Source organism: Artibeus jamaicensis, unplaced genomic scaffold (genome assembly GCF_021234435.1).
Source record: "Artibeus jamaicensis isolate MK-2021 breed Jamaican fruit bat unplaced genomic scaffold, CSHL_Jam_final contig_47, whole genome shotgun sequence".
In the NCBI taxonomy this organism is placed as follows: Eukaryota; Metazoa; Chordata; class Mammalia; order Chiroptera; family Phyllostomidae; genus Artibeus; species Artibeus jamaicensis.
This window is the reverse complement of record NW_026521848.1, coordinates 780,952-805,851: the sequence shown is the minus strand read 5'-3', so window position 1 is coordinate 805,851 and position 24,900 is coordinate 780,952. Positions and strand designations below refer to the sequence as shown.

General features: G+C 58.4%; 1 protein-coding gene across 1 annotated transcript; it reads left to right on the top strand.

The window, feature by feature from the left end:
• The first annotated feature begins 1,572 nt into the window (after positions 1–1,572).
• LTBP4 (latent transforming growth factor beta binding protein 4) lies at positions 1,573–24,051 on the top strand. The gene is made up of 30 exons (XM_037133644.2): positions 1,573–1,864; positions 5,247–5,438; positions 5,619–5,866; positions 5,937–6,039; positions 6,407–6,481; positions 6,574–6,696; positions 7,190–7,354; positions 8,082–8,231; positions 8,342–8,449; positions 9,043–9,174; positions 9,259–9,384; positions 10,149–10,274; positions 10,779–11,021; positions 11,477–11,602; positions 11,690–11,809; positions 12,609–12,737; positions 12,957–13,082; positions 13,443–13,565; positions 13,709–13,840; positions 15,626–15,757; positions 15,837–15,962; positions 17,057–17,203; positions 18,521–18,787; positions 18,930–19,001; positions 19,229–19,357; positions 19,545–19,691; positions 20,640–20,792; positions 21,700–22,068; positions 22,428–22,580; positions 23,615–24,051. The coding sequence occupies exons 1-30, from the start codon at positions 1,615–1,617 to the stop codon at positions 23,767–23,769; spliced, it is 4,647 nt and encodes a 1,548-aa protein (XP_036989539.2). The 5' UTR covers positions 1,573–1,614; the 3' UTR covers positions 23,770–24,051.
• The last annotated feature ends 849 nt before the right edge of the window (positions 24,052–24,900 follow it).

The following is a 24,900-nucleotide window of genomic DNA, read 5'->3' as shown; positions in this document are numbered from 1 at the left end:
TTTGTCCCATCTGTCTCTGTCGTTCTCAGTTTCTCTTATTGTTACCTGCCTCTTTTCTTCCGTATTTCTCCTCTTTCTCCCTTCCTCATCTATGTTCCCCACCGTCTTTGTCTCTGTTTCTTGCAGAGCCTCTAAAGAACGCTCAAGGCCTAGTTCCTGCAGTCGGGTGGGAGGGGCGGGGGGGTGGGGTGGGCGCAGCCACTACTGGAAGACCTTCTGGCTGGGAGGCCCCTTCCAGCTGGGGGGTAGGTGTCAGCCTAACCGCGGTCACAGCTCCTTCTCTGCCCTCTCCCACCCAGGCTGCAGGAGGCCAGAGCTCTGCTGAGGCGACTGCGGCCCCGTGGGCCGGGGGGCCGGGCACTGCTGGGAAGAAGGCCCCCGCAGCGCGCCCCTGCCGGCCAGACCCAGGGTAAGAACATCCGCCTTTCCTCTGCCGCCAGGGGCGGGGGGGTTCCGGGCCAGATAAAGCCGTCTGGTTCCCACGGTCTAGCCGCTGCCCGGCCGCCCCCCGTTGTAGCTCAGCACCCTACCCCCGGACTACAGCCCCCTCTAGGGACCCCGGCGTCCGGTCTCGAGAGGTGAGCCCGGGACAGAACCAGACACTGGCCAGAGGGGCTGACCCGTGGGGGTGGGGCCGGGAAGCCAGGCGTCCGGGCTGCCCTTGGCCAAAGAGCGGGGCACAGTCCCGGCAGAGAGTGCAGCCCAACTAGCCCAGACAACAAAAGCGATTGTGCGGATTGGCGCCTGCAGGGTCACTGAATGCCCAAAATTGCCCGGCGGCTAGAGGCCAAAGGCCTCCCCCCATTTCCCTTGCTCTGCTCTTGCTCCAGCGCTCACCCCTGGGCTAGCACATCCCCTAGCTCTAACCACCCTCAAAAATCCCCCTCCTGCTGTGGCCTTCAGCCCAGATGTGTCCCCTCCTCCCTAAAGTCTTCCAGATGTGGGCCTCTGGCCATATGTAAGGACCCCCACCCACAGCCTCAGTCCACGCTTTCCCCGCATTCATTCTGACTTCTCCTACCAGGTGCGGGGTGGGGCGGGGGAGGGGGTCTGACCAGATGTGAGTGTATCCTCAGATGACCCCCCACCAGCGCTCTGCCCACCATTCAGACCCCCAATTCCTTTATGTGTCCAGGTGCACTGACCCTTCTCTCCCCCAGATGTGCCACCTGGCTGCCCAGATGTGCCATGACAGCACCTTCTCCATATGAAGTCCCTTTCTCTGTGCCTAGGGCAGAGAATCAGCCCTTAGCCGCCACCCCAAATGCGGCCCCCACTTCTCCTTCCTCTTTATGGATTCAGCCCTGTCTGGGGAGCAATGGGCCCGCCCCCACCTGTTCCCTTCCTCGCCGCTCCCTTGCGGGCCCCATTCACTTGTTGGTGCGAGGGGGAGACAGAGGGGGCGCCCCCCTCCCCCTGCGAGTCTAGCGCCCAGCCTGCGCGCCTCTGGCTGTGCGCCCAGCCCCACGCGCCCCCGCGCGGCCGCCGGGGAGGGAGTGGTGGGGAGGGGGGGCCTGAGCGGGGGCGCGGCCGTCTTCCCCGCGGGCGGGCGGGCGCGGCCGGGCCCCTCGGGCGGGCCCGGGCGGCGGCGCGGCGGAGCGCGGCGCTGCAGCCATGGCGGGCGGCGCGCGGCTGCTCTGGGTGTCGCTATTGGTGCTGCTAGAGCTGCTCCGGCCGCAGCCGGGACACAGCCAGCTGCGAGAGCGCCTCCGCGTGCGCTTTACCCCAGCGGTGTGCAGCCTGCGCTGCGTCCATGGGCCCACCGGCCCTCGCTGTACCCCGATCTGCGCGCCCCGCAACACCACCAGCGTGGACAGCGGCGCGCCCGGCGGGGCGGCCCCGGGGGGACCCGGCTTCCGCGCCTGTGAGTGCGGGGTGGTGGTCCCGAGGGAGGGCTTCCCAGGGGAAGGAGAAACCCGCGGGGATGGGGGAGACAGTCCCCCTGGGAGAGGGAGCCCAGATTCCGTGTGCAGGGGGATCCCTGATTACTTAAGGAAGGGAGCTTCAAATTCCTGGCATTTGGGGTTGGGTCCTTCGGGTCCTGATTTTTCAAGCAATGGGGCTTCTCAGAGACCTGTGGGATCCCACGTGAGGGGCCTGAGGCCGACTTTCGAGCCTTTGAGTCAAAGTTAGGGAAGCCAGAATTGAGGGCCGTGGGAGCTTGCGTAAAGGGGGCCTGAATTCTGAGACCGTAATGGGTCCCTGAAGACCTAGGGAGAGTTTCAGGGCCCTGGGTGGGGGGTGCCGTTTCTGCATCTGTGGGTGAGAGGGATTACGAAAGTCCAGGAAGGGGGCGCCTGCGTGGAGGGAGATTGGGATGAAGAAAGTGATCAGAGAGCTGAGAGAGAAAGGGTCCATAGAAGGAGAGTGTCTGCAGAACCCTGAGTTGCAAGGGTCACACGTGGGAGAGAAATTCAGATAGGAGGCCTAGGGGCTGGGGGCAGCGGAGACAGGAGGAGCGTTGGCACCAGACACCCCTAGAGATAGGTAGCCCCTGGGGGCTTCAGGTGAAGTGGAGAAAATGAACCACCTGTTTGTCCCAGAGTGCAGAGATGGGGGGGCTCTCAGGGTCTGAGCCTATCTGCCCCCAACCCAAGAGGCCCTCTGGAGTGGGGAGTGGGGGCCCCTGGCGCCGAGAACTCGCCCAGCCTGGCCCCCAGCCAACCCAGCCTCGGAGGCGTGAGCTCATCTCCCTCCTGAGCCCCCGCCTGCTGCCACTCCTTCTCTCCTCCCCTTCCTCCCTCCTTCCTTCACTCCCTCCCAGCCCAGCCCCAAGGAGCCCGTGCCAGCCGCCGTGCCCAGGCGGGTGCCAAGCCCCTGGAGGCACAAGGAGGGGCATGTGAAAGGAACCTGACCTCAGCAGGACCCCAATGTCCTCAGCTCCTCACTTCTCCAGGGGCGAGGGGAGTGGAGTTGGCCATGCATGTGTAGCGGCTTGCCCAGGCCTGAGAGCCCTCCGGGAGCTGGGCGGGGCCTGTGCTCAGACTAACCGAAGGTGGAGAAATGCTCCTGGAGGCTGGGAAGTGCCCCCCAGACCTAGCCTGATTACCACGACCCCCAACAGAGACCTTTTCTATTTTGGAATCTTGATTCCCAGTTAAGCCTCTCCTAGGCCTGTCAGTCACTCAAGGACCCCTATTAAAAGCACCCCGGAGTCCTGGCCTCTTGGGGAGCCCAGAGTTTCTGCCCTCAATCCCCCCAGCAATAGACTCCACTGAATTTCCCTCCCTCCCATTCTTCTGATGTAATCCCCCAAACTGTGCTCTTCCCCAGAGAACTCTGTAGTATTTTCTCTGAGCTACTGCTCCCCACTATTCTGGAGAAGCCTAAGATTGCAAACTCTGTACACTGATCACTCCACTTCCTAGCCAAATTCTCTTCCCACAAAGACTACCATTTTTCTTATATTTGCAATTGAGTCCCATTAGAAATTCCTAATCTCAGTCTTCCAAGTCCTGCTCTTTCAGCGGACCCCCTGCCCAGGAACTTCTGATTCATCTATCTTCAGAGAACTCCAGAGTGGGTCTTGATTAACCGATTCTCCCAACAGGACTTCAGACACTGGTCAGCCACTAAACAGAAGACTTGGGCACCTAATACTTTAGCTGGGATGGGAGGGGAAATTCTACAGCATCATAGAGTTTTCCCAGACTACTGAAGCTCTCCTGTGCTGGGGACTGGCAGAAGTTCCACTTCTCCTTCTCACCCTGTTCTCACTACCCTCAAACTGGCCATCCCCTAGAAGGCAGGAGAGTCCTGTCTTCTAGGTGGTTCTCCCCCAAAAGACTTAAGGAACTCCTGTTGAATGGGTGGCTTAGTTCCTCTAAGCTAGGTTCTTTCCCTTAATATTCCAGAAAACTTGAACCTCCGAGTACTGCCCTCTAGCCTAGCTGATTTCCTCCCAGGAGTCCAGTCTCTTTACCCTTCTAACTTGAGGGGCTCTGTCTATGCATTTCTCTCTCCAGTGTGTGGTTCAGAATACCACACACGCCTTCCCGGATGGCCCCGGCGCCTGCCCCCTTCCTTCTCTCTGCACAGCTGTCTCCAGCTGTTTTCGGTCACCTCTGGGGAGAAAGGGAGGGGGTGCCCTCGAAGCGTATGTCCGGCCTTCTTTGGCTCAGCGGGCCAGGGCTCCCCAAGGATCCGGAATGTGGAGCCACCGCCCTACCCCGGCCGCGCCCCTCTCTTTGTTTACCCCGCCGCACAGCTGGCAGTGCCCCTCCCAGAGGTGGCCTGGGGCCCAGCGAGGGCGCGCAGAGAGAGGAAGCGCGTTCCCGCTGGTGGCCCCGCCCCGGGGATCCTGGAAGCGGGAAGGGAGAGCTAGAGCTCTGGAGCCTGAGCCAAAGGCGAGGTGGGCGGGGCTAGAACGCCCTGATAGCCGGCTGGTGGAGTGAGAGGGGCGTGAACGAATAAGCCCGGGCAAATCAGCATGTGGGAAGGAGGTGGGCGGAGATAAAGGCAGCGAGTTGGACCGCTTGATAGGCGGAGTTTAGAATTCCGCGGGTGAAAGGTGATGTGGGCGGGGTTGCAAGGGGGCGTGTGTGCCAGGGAGTGACTAAAATGTGGTTTTAGTCAATACAAGGGACCAGCTGGGATTTCGAGGCTGGAACAGTAAAACTCTCAGACAGACGAGAGATGGGCGGGGCTCAATACTCATGGAAGGGACAAAATATGTGGTGACAGAAGATTTGACTTTGGGTGGTGGGCATACAATGTAATATATAGATATGCATCATAGAAATGTACGCTTGAAATATATGATCTTATTAACCAATGTCACCCCAACAGATTAATAAATTAATTTACTTAGGCACCCATCCTGGCTGCGGCCCTGGTCTGGCTCCGCCCCTGCCCGGGTTATGGAAATAAGCACGTGCTTATGGAAAGCTAGAGAGGGCAGGGCTAAACCAAATGGGTGGGGATAGAGTTGCGTGGGCGGGGCCGGTACTCTGGGAAGTCGGTCAGAAAGTGGGACTCCAGAGGGAGAGTGGGGTAACAGGAAAGTGAATGAGGGCGTGGCGAGCAGACCCAGTGGGCGAAGCTATACCACAGAGGTCTGGAAAATGCAGGTAGCTAAGGACTGGTGGAGGTGGCACAAAACAGCTCAAGGTGTAGCGACTAAGCACTGAGTGATACCTTTGAGGGTTTAGTTATAATGTTAGGGATCGAGCTAGTTTGGGTGCGCTGGCCCCAGGGATGCCTGCCAGGAGGGCTGTTGACTCTGAGTGTCCTCGCTCTACCCCTAGTCCTGTGTCCCTTGATCTGTCACAACGGCGGTGTGTGCGTGAAGCCTGACCGCTGCCTCTGTCCCCCGGACTTTGCTGGCAAGTTCTGCCAGTTGCATTCCTCGGGTGCCCGGCCGCCGGCCCCAGCCATGCCAGGCCTCACCCGCTCGGTGTACACCATGCCAGTGGCCAACCACCGGGACGACGAGCACGGTGAGGAGAGTGCGGCCCGGGTCCTCTCCTAACCTTGTGTCTCCCACCTCGCCATTCCTCTGACCCCCATCTTTTCTGCCTTCCCCCAGTACCCTTCTCCGGTGCGCTCCTCCCCTTTCCTAGCCCAATTCTGTAAGAACCCGGTAGACAATACCTTTGCTCCGCGGTGCCTCCCTCCAGGCGTGGCGTCTATGGTGAGCGTCCACGTGGAGCACCCGCAGGAGGCGTCCGTGGTGGTGCACCAGGTGGAGCGTGTGTCCGGCCCTTGGGATGTGACAGACGCCGAGGCAGTGGCTCGGGCGGAGGCGGCGGCTCGGGCGGAGGCCGCGGCACCCTACACGGTGCTGGCACAGAACGCTCCCCGTGAGGACAGCTACTCGGACGCCTCAGGCTTTGGTTACTGCTTTCGGGAGCTGCGTGGAGGCGAAGTGAGAGGAGGCTGGTGGGGAGGGGTCCCATGTGTGCGCAGGGACTTGCTCACCCAACACTTCCCCACAGTGCACTTCTCCATTGCCCGGGCTCAGGACCCAGGAAGTCTGCTGCGGAGGGTCCGGCGTGGCCTGGGGCGTTCATGACTGTCGGTCGTGCTCGGAGTATCTGGGTAAGCCTCAGGACCTTTTGGAGGTGCCTGGAGCTGGGGAGGAGTGAGAGCCCCACCCAGCCCCCTTTGCACTCTGCCCAGAGATAAACCCAGTTCACAAATCAGCCACGTTTACTCGTTTGTGGTGATCACTTCCGGTCTAGACCCGTCCATATCGTTCTGAATTTGACTGCTCTGTTCTCATCCTGCTTTTGTGCCACGGCCCCAGTTGTAATTTCTGAAACCTCCCAAGTCACCTTCAGTCAGACTGCCCCTTTAATTAAGGCTGACCTTGCACTCAAACAACACCCAATATCTTTTAATCCCTCCCTGCCCATTCCATTCTTACTCCCCTCACCCCTGGCACACCCCTCTCCTCTCTCTACAGGGAACTCCAACCGAGTGGGAGCCCCAGATGGCCCGTGTCCAGCTGGCTTTGAAAGGGTTAATGGGTCTTGCCAAGGTGAGTGGGACAGAGATTGGAGGGACCTAGCTCTGGGGGCAGGAGGGGCAGGTAGCTGGACACCATTAGGACCTCTCCATCCCTGCCTGCAGATGTGGATGAGTGTGCAACCGGAGGGCGCTGCCAACACGGGGAGTGTGCAAACACGCACGGTGGGTACACGTGCGTGTGCCCTGATGGCTTCCTGCTGGACTCATCACGCAGCAGCTGCATCTGTGAGCCACCCAGAGAAGGGACGAGGCTGGGTCCCATGTCCCCGCTCCCCTGCTCTGCCCTCAGACCTCATCCCAGAACGTCCCTGGAGCTTTAATTCCCTTAAACACCTTCAGGTCCCCCAAGACTCCCAGGTCTCTTGTTAGAGCCCTTGCAGACTTCCTGGGGCTCTAATTTCTAAGAAGCCATTTGTAAGAAGGCCTCAGAACTTTTGGATCCAATCCCTTCAGATCCCCAGGCTTTCTTCAGCTCTCTCAGCCCCCCAAATCCCTTCACCTCCCCCCAACAGACCTTCAGACTCTGAGATCCTTCTCAGATTGTCTCATCCACTCCTTCAGACTCTCCTCAGGCCCCAATCTTTTTCTGGCCTCCAGACCCCTCTCGGACCTCTCCTGAATGCCCCATCGAGCCCACCAATCCCGTCCTGGGTGCCCTACTTCTCAGCTACCCTCCCCTCCTAACTCCTCACTGAAACATTTTCTTTCCCTCCCCCAGCCCAACACGTGATCTCCGAGGCCAAGGGGCCCTGCTTCCGCGTGCTCCGCGATGGCGGCTGCTCACTGCCCATTCTGCGCAACATCACCAAACAGATTTGTTGCTGTAGCCGCGTGGGCAAAGCCTGGGGTCGGGGGTGCCAGCTCTGCCCGCCCTTCGGCTCAGGTGAGGGCCTCCTACTGGGCCAACCCCTAGACTCTAGGCCCCGCCCCGGCCCCGCCCCCCAGCGCTGAGGCTCGCAGCCCTCAAACTTGGTTGGTCTTGGCCACCGCCCCAGCCTCTAAGACCCGCTACCCTCGGACCGAACTCCATCCAGGCCACACCCACCCTTGGCCACACCTGCCCCTGAGACATACTACCTTAAGTTAGACTGGGTCCTCTGGTGTCACTTCCAGCTTTGGCCACTCCTAGCTCTTCAGATTTGCTGCCTGCCCCGCGGTGTCTCTGTTGTAGCCAAGTCCCCAGCTCCTGAGACACTGTCTTCAGCATAAGCTCCAGCTTGGGTCCTGCCCCAGACACACCCCTCCCTGAGCCATTTCCCTGGAAATCTAGTTTCTCCCCAAAACCAAACCCCATGGCCGGCCGGACTGTTTCCTGGCCTTCAGCCTAGTCTCTGTAGACCTGAGAACCAGACCCTACCATGATCCCAAATATGGAAAACCATCCTCGGTCCCATATTTGGCCTCCGAGACATCCCATTCTTTGATAAAGGTACCAACCCATCCCATCATCTAATCTGAGCTCCTGATACACTCCCAGGCCAACCCCCACCCCGAGTCAAGGCAAGACCCTAGCCTCTCTCTCTCTCTCTCTCTCTCTCTCTCTCTCTCTCTCAATCCCTCCTGCTTTCATGCCCTCTCTCTGCCCCTCTCCCTTCCTTTCCTGTTCCCAGAGGGTTTTCGGGAGATCTGCCCTGCCGGCCCTGGCTACCACTACTCGGCCTCCGACCTCCGCTACAACACCAGACCCCTGAGCCAGGAGCCACCTCGAGTCTCCCTCAGCCAACCCCGTGCCCCACCCTCCACCCCCCGGTCACCCGCAGGTGAGCTGGCTTCTGGAGGAGGGGGTGTTGTCTCTCATAAGAACAGGAAGAGAGAGGAGAGGAGACACCCAAATCCAGGTCTCCACTCAATGATAGCCTTTCTTTACCAGGATTTCTGCCCACCCATCGCCCAGAACCTCGGCCCGAGCCCCGGCCGGGCCCTGAGCTTCCCCCACCCAGCATCCCATCCTGGATTGGTCCTGAGGTCCCTGAATCAGGTTTGATAGAGGGAATCCAGGGCACTGGTGGGGCGTGACAGGCGGGAGTCTTAGGGGAAGGTTTCCAGGATGGAATGAGCCCGGATGCTGCGGCCGGAGGAGCTGAGGAGGGTGGGAGGAGATAAAGGTGTGGAGGGTTGTGTGGTGGTTGCCCCAAGAGCTGGAGTCGGACAGGTCTGGGTTCGAGTTCTCTGTTACCTGGGCAGATCATTGAACTTCAGCCTCCTCATCTGTAAAATAGGGATCATTGTGAGGATTCAATGAGCTGTCTGTAACGTGTCTGGCACATAGTAAATGCTCAGTTAATGTTACAAATACTTATTTTCATGAGAGCAGAAAGAACATATCTGAGGCAGAGAATTAGAGAGCAAAATATATTAAAATGGAGATTTTAGGGTTGTATAATGGGGAAACGTAGGGAGAGGGTCTGATGAGAACATCCCGCGATCAAAGAGGATGGTCATGGGTGGAAGACGGCTGTGGGAGGGACGTGCATGAAGGTGTTTTAGGCAGAGGATCTGAGGGGATTGTACTGGGATGAATGGGACAGAGGATTCAGAGATGGGAGAACCCTGGCTGACTGGACCCCCCAGGTCCCTCCGCGGGCATGTGTCAGCGCAATCCCCAGGTCTGCGGCCCGGGACGCTGCATCCCACGGCCCAGTGGCTACACCTGCGTGTGCGATTCCGGCTTCTGGCTCAACCCTCAGGGCACGCGCTGCACTGGTGAGCTAGACGGAGTGGGTTGTCGGAGGTGGGGCCGAGGACTGTGCCGGGTCACCCACTGACGAGCCCTCTCCGTGCTCTTAGACCTGGACGAATGTCGCCGCACGCCCCCGCCCTGTGCTCCTGGGCGTTGCGAAAACACGCCAGGCAGCTTTCGTTGTGTGTGCGGCCCGGGCTTTCGAGCAGGCCCGCGCGCTACGGAGTGCCTGGGTGAGAAGCCTGCCTCCCTGGCTCCGGAGTTCACCTCTGCGCGGATCCCGTGCCCACTCTCCCTCCGGAGCAGTCCCCGTCCTCTCGCGCTTCCCCAAACCGCCTTAGTCCTACCACTGCAGCCCTGGGCCCTGGCTCCTGGCCCTGCTGCGCCCTCGGACTAGCTCGGGCTCTCCACTGCCTCTTCCGGCCCAACTGGCCTTTCCGGTCCCGGGCGGACCCCTGCTTACTACTCACTACTCAACCTTTTCCTCAGACCAGGTCTGAGCTCGCCCCCTCTGGGCCCCGCCCCTCCAAGTGCCAGACCAGCTCTCGCCGGGCCCCCAGGCCCTCGCCCCTGTCCCACTGCCGAAACCTATCTACTGAGTACGACCCCCGCTTCCCACCCTGCCACACCAGTGCCCCTCCCAAGATCGCTCCTCCCCTCTCCTGCCACCCCTTTGCTCGGTCCCCCAAACTTTCCTCCTCTTCTTGCCCTGCCCGGGCTCTGTTCTTCCCACATTGCCCCCTTCGCTGTTCACTTCTCCGCCTCTGGCCTGGCGGGGACCCCAGATCCTGTCCTGCCTTCCCCACTCAAGCCCCACCTTCGTCTTAAATCTACCGACTTCGAACCCCTCCTCACCGCCCTCCTCTCCCGCCCGTCCTGGCTGCGGCCCTCGTCTGGCTCCGCCCCTGCCCGGCTAGCCTCCCTGAGACCGCGGGGCGTGGGGGAGCGGAGGGAGGAGTGTCGGTCCCGGTTCCAGCCGCCCGGTTTGTGCCCGCAGACGTGGACGAATGCCACCGCGTGCCGCCGCCCTGCGACCGCGGGCGCTGTGAGAACACGCCAGGCAGCTTCCTGTGCGTGTGCCCCGCTGGGTACCAGGCTGCGCCCCACGGAGCAGGCTGCCAGGGTGAGGGGCTGGAAGGGGCCGAGGGGAAGGGGTTGTGGGGGGAAGGGCAAGAGAGCGGTAGTGGTGAGGGCTGGAGAGACTGAGCGATGAGGCTGACTGATGGGGACAGAGGCCAGGTTCTGAGAACCAGACATGAGGCCTGATGGCGGCAGCAACAGTGACATGGGGATAGAGAGGCCAAGTGACGAGAAACAGAAGGACTGAGTCATGGAAGGGGGACAGGTCACTGATAGGGGACAGCGTAGAAGGAGGACCACACTGGTGAGGACTAGAAAGGCAGAGTTCTAGGAGGAAGGCAGGCAGCTTATAACAGAGACTGAAAAGGGGGGAGGGCGGAGTTTGGAGAGTTAGAATTACGAGAGATATGGTGGCTGAATTAAGAGGAGGAAGAGATGGAGGATGGAGTGCCAGGGACCGTGTGATAGAGAGTGGAAAGGCAAAGTGACGGAGGCCAGGGGGCAGACTGTAAGTGGGGGTGCATCAAGGGGTTCCTTGCCCCTGCAGATGTGGACGAATGCATCCAGAGCCCGGGCCTCTGTGGCCGAGGGGTCTGTAAGAACCTGCCCGGCTCTTTCCACTGTGTTTGCCCGGCTGGCTTCCGGGGCTCGGCATGCGAAGAGGATGTGGACGAGTGTGCCCAGGAGCCACCACCCTGTGGGCCAGGCCGCTGTGACAACACAGCGGGCTCCTATCACTGTGCCTGCCCTGCCGGCTTCCGATCCCGAGGGCCAGGGGCCCCCTGCCAAGGTGAGGATTCTGGGTCGGAGCACACTCCACCCCCATCGACCTTGGGGACTGGAGAGAGACAGGCCTGGGGGACACAGAGGCAGGCTGTGGAGCTCAGTGGTGGAGGACGGGTCAGAGGGTGGAGGGGACTGAGAGGGATGGGGGAGTCTCACTCCAGAGTCTTCTCCCCTTTCTCCAAATATGAAGGTGTTCTCCATATCACCTCCCTTTTTGGATGATACTCTCGTGCTTGTGGGACCATTGAGGAGGGGACAGCTCTGAGGCAGGAAGGCCACGTGCAGGAGGTGGTGTCCAGGCCTCACCCTGACCATTAGTGGGAAACGGGGAAGCAGGGAGCAGCCTGGACAAGGTCTAGGAGGCTGCTGCCTCCAGACCGGAAAGCTGAGGAGGGTGGTCATGGCGATGGAAATGGGTCCCAGCCGCTTCCTCAGCCCCACTGGTTCCCTCTGCCCCAGACGTGGATGAATGTGCCCGTAGCCCCCCGCCCTGTGCATATGGCCGGTGTGAGAACACAGAAGGCAGCTTCCAGTGCATCTGCCCAACAGGCTTCCAACCCAACTCTGCTGGCTCTGAGTGCGAGGGTGAGGCCAGGGAGGGAGGGAGGACCGTGGGTGGGTGAGGGGGCTATTGGACTGCTCCTTCAGAGCCATGCTCTCCCCTGCCCCCAGATGTGGATGAGTGTGAGAACCACCTGGCATGTCCTGGGCAGGAGTGTGTGAACTCACCGGGCTCCTTCCAGTGCCGGGCTTGTCCTGCCGGTTACCACCTGCACCGTGGGCGATGTACTGGTGAGAACAGGCTCTGGTTGTGACCTTGGACCTGCATCATGACTTCTGACTGAGATGGTGACCCCCGTCCTGGACTACCACCCAGACCTGATCCATAACCTCCCAACCTTGACCTCAATTCCCTTACCTATGACCCATGAACCCTCAACTTGATATTTGACCCTAACCATGATACTTGCTAATAACTCAACCACAGAACTATAGCAATCGTGACCCTCTTGACCCTGCCTGTTTCTGGCCCTGTATGTGACTGACCTGTGACCCCTGAACTTGACCGTGACATTTGACCTAACCATAACTCCTGACTGTAACTCTGACCACAATCCCTGACTGTGTGACCCTTGATCCTGTTGCTTTCACTGCCCCGTCTCTTCTCAGAGCCCCTTCCTCGGGGCCTGGTTGTGTTCATGATCCCCGGCCCCGACCCCTGACCCTAGTTGAGCTCTGTTCCCAGTCACTGACTCTGACCCCTGACCCATCAGAATGACATCCAATGATCCTGGTGCGTAATACCCAATCTCTAACTCTGGTTAATTTCTGACTCCTGTACCATCCAGAGTCCCTTCCCCTGACCCCAGGATACTGACACAGGGGGTTCCCAGAAACTCAGGCCCACAAGACCCCCAACTGTGGTCCCCAGAATCAGAGAAATCTGGTCTTCCCTGCCCACTTCCGCCATGGATCCTTCACCTCATATTGAACCCAAGACACTTCTCACCACCTCCTGCAGGCCCCTTACCCCAAGGGAATCGTCCTGTGTCTCTAGACTGGACCCCTGCTGAAACCCCCCTTCCCATAGATGTGAACGAGTGCAGTTCAGGCGCTTCCTGCGGCCCCCATGGCCACTGCACCAACACCGAAGGCTCCTTCCACTGCAGCTGCGCGCCTGGCTACCGGGCGCCGCCTGGCCAGCCTGGGCCCTGTGCAGGTGGGCAGGACGGGACACGGGCGGGAGAGCCTGCGCGATGGGCCTGTGTTCCTGGGCGCGCCAGTTAGGGAGCCGGAAGCCGGACCGAGGGGCTGTGGGTGGAGCTTAGATGCCCACCACTAGGGATGGGGCTTGGGCACAAGGTTGCCGCTTTGTGGGCGGGGTTTGGGTTCGGGGGCGTGTCCGGTGACCCTCAGGTCTGTCTCTTGGATATTGTAGACGTGAACGAGTGCCTTGAGGGTGACTTTTGCTTCCCCCACGGCGAGTGCCTCAACACCGACGGCTCCTTTGCCTGTACTTGTGCCCCCGGCTACCGGCCCGGACCTCGTGGAGCCTCCTGTCTCGGTCTGTACCCAGGCTAAGCCTGGACCCGGAAAGGGTGATCTTACATCAGGACAAGGCAGGACAGTAGAAGAAGGTGGAATGGGGAATCTGCGTTTTGGGCTGCGTTTTGGGGGCGGGGCTTGTGGGCCCAGTGGCAGAACAGGGGGGGCGGGGCTTGAATAGCTGGGCTGCGATTTGAAAGGAGGAAGCCTAAACCCATCGGAGGGGTGGAGCTTGCAGGGAGGGAAGGAACCTAAGACAAGTTTGGGAAGGTTTTAAAGACCTTGGAGCCAGAGTGCGGGGGAGAGGGCCGTGGAGGGGCGTGGCCTGACAGGTTAAGCAGAGGAAGAGGTGGTCCTGGTTTTGGACACTGTCCTGCAGACATTGATGAATGCAGCGAGGAAGACCTCTGCCAGGGCGGCGTCTGTACCAACACCGACGGCTCCTTCGAGTGCGTCTGTCCTCCAGGACACCGCGCCGGCCCGGACCTCGCCTCCTGCCTCGGTGAGAGGCCCCGCCCGGCCTGACCCCTCCTTCCTTCCCTTTGCCCTCTTCCTCTCTTGCCCACGTCTCTGCGTCTCTCCCTCCTCCTGCTGTCTTCTCCCCTTCTTGCTTCCCGCATCTGACCGCCCTGCCTCACCCCTCAGATGTGGACGAATGTCGTGAGAGGGGCCCAGCCCTCTGCGGCTCCCAGCATTGTGAGAATTCCCCCGGTTCCTACCGCTGTGTCCCAAACTGCGACCCTGGTTACAACGTGGGCCCTGAAGGCACCTGTGATGGTGAGACCGCCGCTCCTGCGCCTAAGGTGCTGGAGTTGGCTTCCTTTGGGCCGGCATGTCTCACGGACTTGTGGGAGGCAAAGGGCCCCAACCAACGCACTAACTCTGTCCCCATCTCTATGCTGGGAATGAGGCACCAGTGTTTTTTTTTTCTTTAATTTTTTATTTGTCAGTTACAGTTGACATGCAATATTATTTTAACTTAAAAAACTGTTTTACTGTGTCTTGTACTTTCTTGTGAAGGCAAGGTGGGGGGATGGGGAAAGTCACTACTATCAGGAACAGGCCAAGCCTCATTTCCAGAAGCAGCCCATGCACCCTCTACCTGTTGTGTTATCCCAGCAAAACACCTCTAACCTCAGAACAGTCGACTGCTGAGCCCCCCCCCCCCACCATCTCCCTCCCACCCGATTTCCAATTACAATTCCTTGTTTATCCCTCTTCAAGTCTCCTCTCTTTGGACCCACCCTCCTCATACCTTCTACCAGTCACTCTCCTCCCAACTGTCCCCCCAAAGAGGCACAACCTTGGCTCTCCCAGGACCCCCCCTTTCCCAATGAGAAACTCCCCAGGTTTCTCTAAGCACTGGCCCCTGACCACTTAACCTCCACTCTTCAGAGGGCTATTTGTCTCTCCCGATTCAGCCCTTTGCCTTTCCTCAGACTTCTGCAGGTCTTGGGAACTACAGGTCTACCACCTTCTGGCTTCTGCTCCACCTTCAGACCACCCTTTGCCTACTGTCCTCATTTTCAATGCCTTCCCACCCCTCCATTCCCCCACCACACCCTTCACCTCCCAACCCCTCTGCCCCATTCCCCTAGCAGGTTCTGGCAAGGTACTGGCTGAGACGGCAGGCCAGGACTAATCTAAGACATTGTTTTGGGTGGAGTATGGGTCAGCATTTTGTGGAACAGATGAAATGACCGTGGGCTGCCCGTGGCTCTCTGGCTGCCAGATCTCTGACTCGTGGAAACCTGGGTCCAGGGGTTCTCGTTCACTAACTGCACAAGCATGCACGGGACACCTGCTGTGTGCCAGACACGGGGGGGGGGGGTGCAGCCGGCAGGAAGTCGAATAAAATTTCAGCCTTCATGGAGCTGAAGTGGGGAGGGAGGACGGACAGACAATACATAGGTCATTTTTTTGTCTTTCCATTGATTTATTTTAAAATTGTATTTTATTGGTTATGCTATTACAGTGGTCCCAATTTTTTTCCTCTTTTGCCCCCCTCCACCCAATGCCCCTCCACTCCCTTAAATAGGTAAGTTAATTCAAAACTCACTCAGCAGACAATCTGGGGCACCTACTACATGTCAGGTGCTGTTCTGTGCCCTGGGAGTGCTGTGGAGCACATGGCAGACACAAGTCCCCGCTGGTGTGGAGTTTGCATTTTAGGGAAGTGGCTATAAAATAAGGTCAAGTTTAAAAAGGAAAATAGAACGCGATAAAAGGACAGAGATGACAGGGGGAAGGGTGCCAGGCGGGTGTGACCTGGGCACTTGAGTGAAGTGAGGGAGGGAGCCATGCAGACAGCTGAGGGAAAAGTGTTCCTGATAGAGGGAACGGTAAATGCAAAAGCCGGAGGTGGGACCACGTCTGGGCGAAGTGAGAAATGGCAATGAGGCCTTGGGAATTGCCGTCCCTGTCAGTCTTTAGAAGCTCAGACTCCTAGAATATGAGATTCATAGACTCCTCAGTCATGAGAGCTGAACATGGCGTCAGGAACCTGTGGATCCAGGCCTGCCACTCCCTCCTCCTTCCCTCACACTGTGCTCGCTCTTGCAGACGTGGACGAGTGCCAAGAATATGGTCCGGCAATCTGCGGGGCCCAGCGCTGCGAAAACACTCCTGGCTCCTACCGCTGCACACCGGCCTGTGATCCCGGTTACCAGCCCACGCCTGGGGGCGGATGCCAGGGTGGGTGTCAGTCCGGCTTCGGGTGACCTGTGGGGGGGATAGGAGGTCCCGCGATGGCCTGATTGTCTACTGGTTGCAGATGTGGACGAATGCCGGAACCTGTCCTTTTGCGGGGCCCATGCTACGTGTCAGAACCTGCCTGGCTCCTTCCAGTGCCTCTGTGACCAGGGCTACGAGGGGGCGAGGGACGGCCGTCACTGCGTGGGTACGGGAATTCCGGGGGTGGGTGGGGCCAAAGGGTCGGAAAGAGACTGGTTGGGCCCCTCCCCTCTTCATAAATCTGAACAATGTGGACTTTGGGGGTGTGGAATCCAGACCTTGGGATGTAAGGTCATCTTCATGTCAGGAAAACCTCTTCATTCACATTATATCTGGGAGATGCCTTTAAAAAATTGTAAAGTAGGTAAAATGCAGTCATCTAAAATGTACATAAACATTCTTTATTTTTCCTCAACATTTTATGAGGAAAAACATATAGCGTGACCTGCATCCTGTTATTATCATGTTATTATACTTGCTTCCTCATATATTTACACATGAATCCACCTAATTTTGGGGGTAGATTTAAAATTAAATTACAGTCATCGGTACACTTCTTTCTAAATTCTTCAGTGTGCATATCATTTACCAGGGTTTGATATGTGTTTATAGATATTTTCATTTGCAGTTCAATCTACACACAGCAAAATGCATGAATCTTAATGGTACATCCTCTTAAGTTTTGACAGACGCCAACACAACAGGCTGTATTTCTTTAAAAGGAGTTGAAACCGTGAGGTCATAGGATATAATTGAGCTCCAGGCCCAAGTGGATCCAGGAACTGTAACAAGGCTACCTCTGCCCCCCTCCCTCAGCTCTGCTTTCCTCTGTCGCATTTTCAGGCAGACCCTATTTCACAATGACAGAGGTGGCCCTAGCACCTCTGGCTTAACATCCTCAGCTTGGCGACCCTAGCTACAGAGGGAGGCTCTTTCTCTGTATTTTCAGCCAAACTCCCAGGACTGGCTTTGATTGGCCCAGCTTTAGTCACTGCTTATCTCTATCATTATCTCAGAGACATGCAGCAATCTGGTTGGCTGTGCCTGGGACTCGTTCCCACCCCCCGGGAGAAGATACAGTTCTGCTCAAAGCACCTGGGCTGAAAATGGAGGAGCAGAAGGCTCCCAAGGGAAAGTCAGGGTTTGTCACCAGAAGAGCAATCACTGACGGGGCCTGGGCCATCACAAATACCCACTATATTGGAAAGCTCAGAGTTTACCACCGTTGACTTCCTCTCCCCTGTTGTCTTCTACTCACAGATGTGAATGAATGTGAAACCCTACAGGGTGTGTGTGGAGCCGCCCTGTGTGAGAATGTAGAAGGCTCCTTCCTCTGTGTCTGCCCCACCAGTCCTGAGGAGTTTGACCCCATGACTGGACGCTGTGTTCCCCCTCGGACTTCTGCTGGTAAGACTGATGTCAGTGTCTGTGTAACTGATGGCCACTTGCCCCGCAGAAAATTCCTGTAGTCGAGCCACTGCTGACGTGGACAGCCGCCCTCGATCAAATGCCATTGTTTCAAACAGCAAAAACCTTCAGAATGCGTGGGTTAACCTGGGCAGTGTGACCCAGCAACAGGAGAACCAGATCCTGGCCCTGCTTGACTTTACCAGATTTCTTCATTCGACAAATGTCCACAAGGGCATCCACTGTGTTTAGTTCCTGTTCTGGGCACTGGTGACACAGGAGTGACCAGGGACAATCACTCTGCCTTGAAGAGGCTCACAATGCAGTGGGGGCAGACAGAGATGTCATTAGACAGTGACAACCCGAAGACGTCAGGGCTGGGATGAGGAAGCAGAGGCCAGAGGGAACGAGCCTGTCTTGAGGAAAGGTTGCTGGGTTGTGGGACTTCACAGGAAGTGCCTGCCCCAGCCTGAGAGAAGAGTTAAGGAGGGCTTCCTGTAGGAGGTGGTGTCTGAACTGAGAGAAGTAGAATGAGTAGAAATGAGCCAGGTGAAGGGGGTGAGGGTGACATTGAGGACAGAGAGAGTAAGGGCAAGGGCACAGGTTGACCGAGGCCACAGAGGGCCTGGCATGTGGGAGGACCTGAAACAAGTTCAGGGGAGCAGGGGAAGGAGTGGGGAGAGAGAGTCCGCGGGAGAAGGCTGGTGCCAGGCCACACTGACTCACCGTGGTCAGGAGGTTAGACGTGTCCCGAGCTTACCCTGGCACCACAGAAGGGTTTTGAGCAGGAGGGGAGGTGTAATCACATTTGGAACCCTCCTCTGCCCGCCATGTGGAGGACCCTGGGCGCTGAGAGACTGGGGAGCAGCCTGGGGCAGGGCCCAGGCAGAGCGGACAGGACTGGGTCGAGGCGGCAGCCATAGACGGAAGGAGGGGGCAGGTGAATGGAACCACTCAGGGGCTGCCTGGGTGAGGGACCGGTGGCCTGACCCAGGCCTACGTTTGGGGATGGAGACTCCGAGGCCATTTTGGGACATATTGGATGTGAGAACCCAGGGAGTCATCCGGGAGGTCAGGGAAACCCCCTCTCCTCCTGATCAGACTGCAGCTTTGACGAGGGGCCGAGGCCTGAGAGAGTGAGGTAGGGAGGCAGAAGCACAGAAGTTACAGGAGGTAAAAATGGGAGAAACGGCTATGACAGAGTGGAGTCTGGTTCTGCCCCTACGGGCTGGGAACCCTTTGCCCCTCAGTTTCCCCACTCATTACATGGGGGCTGGAGGTTCAGCCCACACTCCCTAAAGCCTCTTATCTCCCCAGGCTCATTTCCAGGCTCACAGCCCCAGGCACCAGCCAGCCCTGGTCTGCCCGCCAGGCCACCCCCGCCACCCCCACCCCGCCGGCCAAGCCCACCGAGGCAGGGGCCTGCGGGCAGTGGGCGCCGGGAGTGCTACTTTGACACAGCAGCTCCGGATGCGTGCGACAACATCCTGGCGCGGAACGTGACCTGGCAGGAGTGCTGCTGCACTGTGGGCGAGGGCTGGGGCAGCGGCTGCCGCATCCAGCAGTGCCCCAGCACGGAGACAGGTGGGCGTGGGCTGCTGCGTGGGCAGGGCCTGAGGCTGAGAGGTGGGCGGGGCCGGAGTAAACACGGAGACAGGCCGGCGTGAGTGAATGGGGTCGGGGCTGGCATGCTGGAGTCTGGGCCTAGCCTTGTCTCTGTGTGCAGCCGAGTACCAGTCGCTGTGCCCCCACGGCCGGGGCTACCTGGCACCGAGCGGAGACCCAAGCCTCCGGAGAGGTGAGGCCGGACTTTAAGCCCCACCCACATTCAGCTCCCGCGCACCCATCCGTCTGTCTGCATCTTTCCCCATCTCTATCTCTGGGTCTCTATCGCCATCTCTCAGTCTCTCTCTTTCCTGCTCAAGCCACACAGCCACGCACCCCCGCACCGTCCCTCCCACCCCACACTCTGGCCCTCATGCATCTCTCTTGGTGGTGGCGCGCCCCTCACCATCCTTCCCGCAGATGTGGACGAGTGCCAGCTGTTCCGAGACCAAGTGTGCAAAAGTGGTGTGTGCGTGAACACGGCCCCAGGCTACTCGTGTTACTGTAGCAACGGCTACTACTACTATTCCCAGCGACTGGAGTGTGTCGGTATGAGCCTCACGTCCCCCATTCCCCAAAATAGCCTCCACCACGCCAGCCCCCCCCTCTGGAATGTGGTCGCAACTAGTAGGCCGCCCCTCCTGGAGCCCAGACTTTATCTACCCCTGTCAATGCATCGGGGAACGGGGAAAGTGGAGAGGGCTGCTTCTTAACCGCTGCCCCCGCGCCGCCCTAGATAACGACGAGTGCGCGGACGAGGAGCCGGCTTGTGAGGGCGGCCGCTGCGTCAACACCGTGGGTTCCTATCACTGCACCTGCGAGCCCCCGCTGGTGCTGGACGGCTCGCAGCGCCGCTGCGTCTCCAACGACAGCCAGAGCCTGGGTAACGCGGCCTCAAGCGCGCCTTGCTCCGCCCAGCCAATTACGCCCCGCCCCATCCTGCCCGCGCTGCGCAGCGAGCCCCTGGGACCCCACTTCCTTGGCGCATGTCACGTGAATTGGCAGTAGCCCTACCTTATAAGATGAGATCAGGGCTCCATCTAAGTGCTAAAGGCGTGCTCTCTGTTATTTCCCTATAGTATCTCCCACTCTTTCCGCCTTCCTCTCGGTTTCTGCCTTTAGGTTTTTCTCGGACTCGGACACTGTCTGGGTCTGTCGTTGTTTCTAGGTCTGTTTCTTTCCGTCTCTCTCCGCGTCTTTGCTTACCTGTTTTGTTTTTGGTTTTTAATTTATTTATCGATTTTGAGAGGGAGAGAAACATTGATTTGTCATTCCACTTCTTCATGCATTCATTGGTTGATTCTTGTATATGTCCTGCATGGGGATCAAACCCACAACCTTGGCATATTGAAACGATGCTCTCACTAACTGAGCTACCCAGCTAGGGCACCTGTTTGTCCTTGAATCTCTGACTGTTTGGATGTGTTTGTCTCTATTTCTTTGGGCTCTTTCTCTTTTTTTTGCCCACGGACCCAAACTCTGTTCCTACAGCATGCCCAAACACTTCATTCAAACAGTTCTCAGAGAGGAAAAGCAACCGCCCCAAGGCCACACAGCCCTCCAGGGGCCAGGCTTGGTTGGACAGGGCTCTCAGACCTACGTCCCTGGAACCCCTCTTCTCTTCCCTTCTATATGACAGCCTCGTATCTGATCAAGCCCTGCCCTCAATTCGGAACCTTGGAACTGCCTCAGAGGGCTCCTGGGAGTCGGATCTCAGCTGCTGAGAAGGGTGTTGATGGGCGGAGGCTGCCAGGCTCCGGGAGAGGAGGCCCAGCGCTTGGGAGGCGCTAAGTGTCAGTCCCGCCCTGATGCGTGTTGTCTCTGCCCCCAGAGGACAGCCTGGGAGTGTGCTGGCAGGAAGTGGGGGCTGACCTGGTGTGCAGCCGCCCCCGGCTGGACCGCCAGGCCACCTACACGGAGTGCTGCTGCCTCTACGGGGAGGCCTGGGGCATGGACTGCGCCCTCTGCCCTGCCCAGGACTCAGGTACTGCCACCCGCCTGGGTCACACTCAGAGGCCCTGCCCCTCCGGCTCCCAGTCCGGACCCTCGGACCTCCTAGTCTCAGACCCAGTGTTGGACCCTCAACTGTCCCAGCCCATCCCTAAATCTTGGTCCCTTAGTCCCCAAGTCACATCCCGAAGACCTTCCTGTCTTATCGGCAGGGCCCATAGTTCCAGTCTCATAGGGCCCTCAGATCTGGTCTCTCAGACCCTCAACTCCTGGTCTCAGGATCCCAAAACAGCCGTGAGTCCCCCAAACAGCTGAGAGTCCACCAAATTCTGGACTCTCAGACAAGTTGCTTCAGCCCTACCACTGTGGCCTCTCTGGTCATAACCCACAGGCCTCCAAGTTCCATTGCCTTGGACCCCCAAATCCAGGTGCCTGAGACCCCAATACAAGGGGCTCTTCAAACCCTCGGTTCCCCCAGTCGTCAGCCCTGGGGAACTCAGCCCCATCCCAGGCCCAAAGACCCTGCACTCGGTCCTCAGACCTCCGGGTCCTGCGGCTCAGACCCCCTCCCATGCATCCTGGCCCCTCAGACCCCAATAGCCGTTCCTTGGAATTCCCAGTCCTGGTCCCTAAAACACCAGCACCCCACTTCTGTGGGCCTGTAGTCTGAGTTCCCATGGGTCCCCCAAACTCCAGCACCGCAATTCCTAGCTGCAGTCCTTGGACTTCTGACCCCACTGCCTTCAAATCCTAGTCTCAGCCCTGGGACCCTCAGTCCTGCCTCCAGACCCCCTGATCCTCACCCTGCAAGACCAAGCCCTGTCCATGCCTCAGCCCGGGGCCCTCCCACCCTCTCCTCTGGGTTCTTCCCACAGTGGGGACAGGAATGGTGGGTGCAAGGCAAGCAGGGGATGACTGTGAGGCTTGGCTCCTGTTCACAGATGACTTTGAGGCCCTGTGCAACGTGCTGCGTCCTCCTGCGTATGGCCCCGCACGGCCAGGTGGCTTTGGACTCCCCTACGAGTATGGTCCAGACCTAGGTCCACCTTACCAGGGCCTTCCGTACGGGCCTGAGTTGTACTCACCACCCGTGCTACCCTATGATCCCTACCCTCCGCCCCCCGGGCCCTTCGCCCGCCGGGAGGCCCCCTACGGGGTGCCACCCTTCGACGTGCCCGACTTTGAGGATGATGGCGGCCCCTATGGCGAGTCTGAGGCCCCTGCTCCGCCCGGCCCGGGCACCCGCTGGCGCTATCGGTCCCGCGACACCCGTGGCTCCTTCCCAGAGCCTGATGAGGCACGCGAAGATGGTGAGCACTGCAGGGTGATGGGGACTGAGCTGAGGACAGAGCTGTGCAAATATGGAGACAGGGAGGAGGGAAGGAGAGAGATGCAGACACAGAGAAGCCAGGGGTAGAGACAGGCTCAGGGAGATGGGAAAATACAGGTGAAGTCGCAGGGAATAGAGACATACCTATAGGTCCCCCCAGAACGAGATGCGCGTGGATAGAGGGAAAGCTAGGGAGAGCACCACAGCGCCCCCTGGAGAGGGATGGACCATTCGGGAGGGGACAAACAGGGATCTAGAGCCCAGGGACACACTGGCCTTTGGGAAATAAGAGAGAAAAGGCACAGGCCCTGAATCAGGGAGTCCGCGCGTTCTCTGCAGGCGCCCGGACTGGGCCTTACCAGGGGCTGGCGGCGGAGGAGTGCGGCATCCTGGACGGCTGTGCGCATGGCCGCTGCGTGCGCGTCCCCGAGGGCTTCACCTGCGATTGCTTCGACGGCTACCGCCTGGATGTGACCCGCATGACCTGCGTCGGTGAGGGGATGGCAGGGGCCAGTGGGCGGGGAGAGGGGGGAAGCCCTGACTAAAGGTGGGTACTTTCTGGCTGGTGCAGCTCAGGGGATTGAGTGCAGGCCTGCGAACCAAAGGATTGCAGTTCGATTCCCAGTCAGGGCACATGCCTGCGTTGCAGGCCAGTGCAGGGCGGAATCCTGAAGGTGTGATGTGTAAGGCCTGGCGGCAGTGCACCCTCGGGCTAATGTGCTTGACCGCTGGGAGAGCTTCAGTCTCTGCGTCTGTAAAGCGGGAACATGAATCCTGTTTGCCCGGTTTAGCGAGCAGTGGTGCAGGACTCTGCGGCACCTGGAGAGGCCTCTGACTCAGTCCAGCAATTTGCCGCGTGACCTGGCCAGGTCACTGTCCCTTGCTAAGTTTTATTTTTCACCTCAAGCGACCGTAGCTGCAGATCCCATTTCAAAGAATTGGAAACATTGTTCATAGTGATTTACAATGACTCTGTAAATCCAGGCTCAGAAAAGGGGAATTGAGTTCTTCAAGGACTCACAGCCGAGAAGGAGCAGGGGGCCGGCCCTCGGAGCCTTTGGGAGCTGGTCTGAGAGCCTACTGAGTAGAGTGCAGGCCGGCTGCGTGACACTGGGCAGGGGCTCCCCCACGCCGGGCCTCAGTTGGTACATATGCAAAGCTGAATCACGGAACACACTCCATAGGATTATTAGGAGGATAAACTTAACACAGGTAATAGCTTAACACATGTCTAGTTTGGAGTAAGCATTCCTGTGGCTAATACCATCATCAGTATTCTTTTCCTAACAAAAACCTAGCAACTTAGCGGCTACTGCACCCATTTTGCAGAATACAAAGCTGGAGCACAGAGAGGTTAAGCCACGCTCTCAGGCTCGCACAGCCAGCAGATGATACTGGTGGGTGGTTCGAACCATCCAGGAGGCTCTGCATCCACACCCTTCTGGCCCAGGAGCCTCAGGGGACAGGGAGTCAGACTCCCCCATTCCCAGCCCGGAATAGTAGCACCCCTCTACCCCCCTCCCCAGACATCAACGAGTGTGACGAGGCCGAGCCTGCCGTTCCGCTCTGCATCAACGCGCGCTGCGTCAACACCGATGGCTCCTTCCGCTGTATCTGCCGCCCCGGATTTGCACCCTCCCACCAGCCGCACCACTGCACGCCTGCCCGGCCTCGGGCCTGAGCCCGGGCGGCTCCCATTGCCTCCATGTGCCTGTGCACGAGGGCTCCCCGCGGTGCACTCGCTCCTGCCTGCCTGCCTGCCTGCCTGCGCGCCTGCGCACGGGGATGCCGGACCGGACAGAGTGGACAACTGATCCGCCAATGGAAGTGGGGAAGCCCTTCACTGCTCCTGTCACCCTCAGCCCCTCCTACCGACGCCGCAGGCCCGGGCCTGGCCCAGTGTCCCCTTCATATTTCTGACCCTTTTTATAAAAGTTTTCAATTAAAAAACACTTATTTTGTACCTTCCGCCTCTGTCTGCCTATTTCTCAAAGTCTAACTCTAGAGTTTGTTCTTTTTAAATTTTTTTCTTTCTTTCTTTTCTTTTTTTTTAGAGAGAGGGGAGGAGAGGGAGAAAGAGAGGGACAGAAACATGGATGTGTGTGAGAGATGCATCCTTAGGTTGCCTCTCACACACCCCCAAATGGGGACCGGGCCTGCAGCCCAGGCAGGCACCTCCATAGCGAATGGAACCCTATCGAGGGTTCCATTTTGTTTCTCAGGCCAATGCTCAATCCACTGAGCCACACCAGGCAGGGCTAAAGTTTGTTCTCTGAGCCGTTACATTGTATCCTCTTCCCATCCTGACTCCTGTTCATTTCCGAGCCTGTCGCTTCACCTGTCTCTATTGGTCTCCGCCTTTTTCCTATGTCTCTTTCTCTCATTGTCCTCTCTTGTCTCCTTTCCGCTTCATTTTCTCTGCCTGATTCTGTCTTTTGGTCTGTGGTTCTACATCCTCTTTTTCTTATCTGTCCCATTCTCTCTCATCTCGAGGCAGATCTTGCCTCTGGATTTGTTTATAAAGATTTTATTTATTTATTTATTTTTAGAGAGAGGGGAAGGGAAGGAGAAAGACAGAGAGAGAAACATCAATGTGTGGTTGCCTCTCAGAGGCCCCCTCCTGGGGACCTGGCCCACAACCCAGGCCATGTGCCCTAGACTGGGAATTGAACCAGCAACCCTTTGGCTTGCAGGCCCGTGCTCAATCCACTGAGCTATGCCAGCCAGGGCCCAGATTTGTATTTATTTTTCTTAAAAGTTTTATTTATTTATTTTTAGAGAGAGGGAGAAAGAGAGGGAGAGAAACATTGAT